Below are 1,378 nucleotides of genomic sequence, written 5' to 3'. Positions count from 1 at the left end.
TAAATTGATAAAGTAAATTTTGTTTGCTTCCTGGTCTGTTTGTTGCTTAGATGTCACGAAAAGATATTCATGGATTTCGATTATGTATTGGATAGGGTGTGGTGTGGATCAAGAAAAAGCCATTTGTGTTTTGAAATGGGCTATTGGGTAAACTACAGATGATGTTGGCTTGAGCAGATAGGTGTAGTCTGAGATCTTCATAGTTTTGTTATTGGTTATAAGCTCTTGTTTATTGTAACTAAAATAATAATGTAGAAATATTTGTGTGGAGACTGTCATTAGTAAAGAGGAAGTGCAAATTACTGGCCGGCAAAATGTCTGAAATGCTTGGCTGTGGTTGTCTATTTGCCATAGCTTCCGTGGCCAATGGCCCCAGTGTGCACAGGCCTGACAACACCATGGACAGATCCAACTCCATGAACTGGCCTCACTCCGTGGACGGCTCCAACTCCTCCACTAACTCCTCCAAAACCACCAAAACCTCCTCCTACTCCTCCGTGAACTGGTCTCACTCCTCCATGAACTGGCCTCACTCCATGGACGGCTCCTACTCCACCACTAACTCCTCCTAAACCACCAAAAGCTCCTCCTACTGGTCTGACTCCACTGTAAGAAAAAGGCAATATTTATCAGTCAGTTTATTATAGTAGTGTAAATTTGAAATCATATTTACGAAATACTGTATTAATTTCATGGAAATTACAAAACACAAATTACTAAAGAGAATAAGGGAAGTTCTGCTAGAACTAGACTTACCCAACTCCTACGCCACCATAGCTAGGGCGCCGATGAGGTGCAGGATTGGCAGCTACGCTGCATACCAGAACGATGGCGACGAACTAAAGGAAATAGAAATAATTTTAGTAAAGTTTAAGATTAAGCAGAGGAACAAGATATTTTTATAGCTGAATGCAAAATCAAAAGATGATGTATATTAAGTTAAGCATTCGGTACTTATATGCTGTGCGTTGAAACTTGGGTCTGTGAATCTTTCAGATACAAATATAGATTTCCATGAAAATTACTAGTTTAATGACAATGTACGACTTGCGAATAGTTAACTAAATTCTGATCAAAGTTTATAAACAGACCACTTCAGTGATCTGTCAACAGACAACTGATTTCGATCCGTAAACATACTATATTTCAAGATAATCGTCAGAAAAGGTTTCATTTTAATGACGAATGAAATGCATAGCCAAAATTAGTTTCAACATTTCACATATAAACATACAAAATTTAGTAATAGAGGTGATCCTTACCAGTACGGAGGCACGCATTGTGATGTTGAGATTAGAACGGGTGAATGGATCTTTTTCTTAACTTGGTGTGAGTTCTTGTTGTCGAATTCAGCTTCTTGCTGGCTTATATATACGAG

The 1,378-nt window shown here is 38.4% G+C and overlaps 1 protein-coding gene across 1 annotated transcript in view; it reads right to left on the bottom strand.

The window, feature by feature from the left end:
* LOC137629491 (uncharacterized) overlaps nucleotides 1–1,378 on the bottom strand; it is a 1,476-nt gene extending 98 nt beyond the window's left edge. The window contains exons 1-3 of the mRNA XM_068360828.1: nucleotides 1,263–1,378; nucleotides 757–839; nucleotides 1–606 (exon numbers count right to left, since the gene is read on the bottom strand). The exon at nucleotides 1–606 is cut by the window's left edge and continues 98 nt beyond it. Of these exons, the coding sequence (XP_068216929.1) occupies nucleotides 342–606; nucleotides 757–839; nucleotides 1,263–1,280 (366 nt within the window). The 5' untranslated portion in view covers nucleotides 1,281–1,378 and the 3' untranslated portion in view covers nucleotides 1–341. The remainder of the gene's footprint in view (nucleotides 607–756; nucleotides 840–1,262) is intronic.

The sequence above is a fragment of the Palaemon carinicauda genome, chromosome 37 (assembly GCF_036898095.1).
Source record: "Palaemon carinicauda isolate YSFRI2023 chromosome 37, ASM3689809v2, whole genome shotgun sequence".
Taxonomy (NCBI): Eukaryota; Metazoa; Arthropoda; class Malacostraca; order Decapoda; family Palaemonidae; genus Palaemon; species Palaemon carinicauda.
This window is presented reverse-complemented; position numbering and strand designations above follow the sequence as displayed.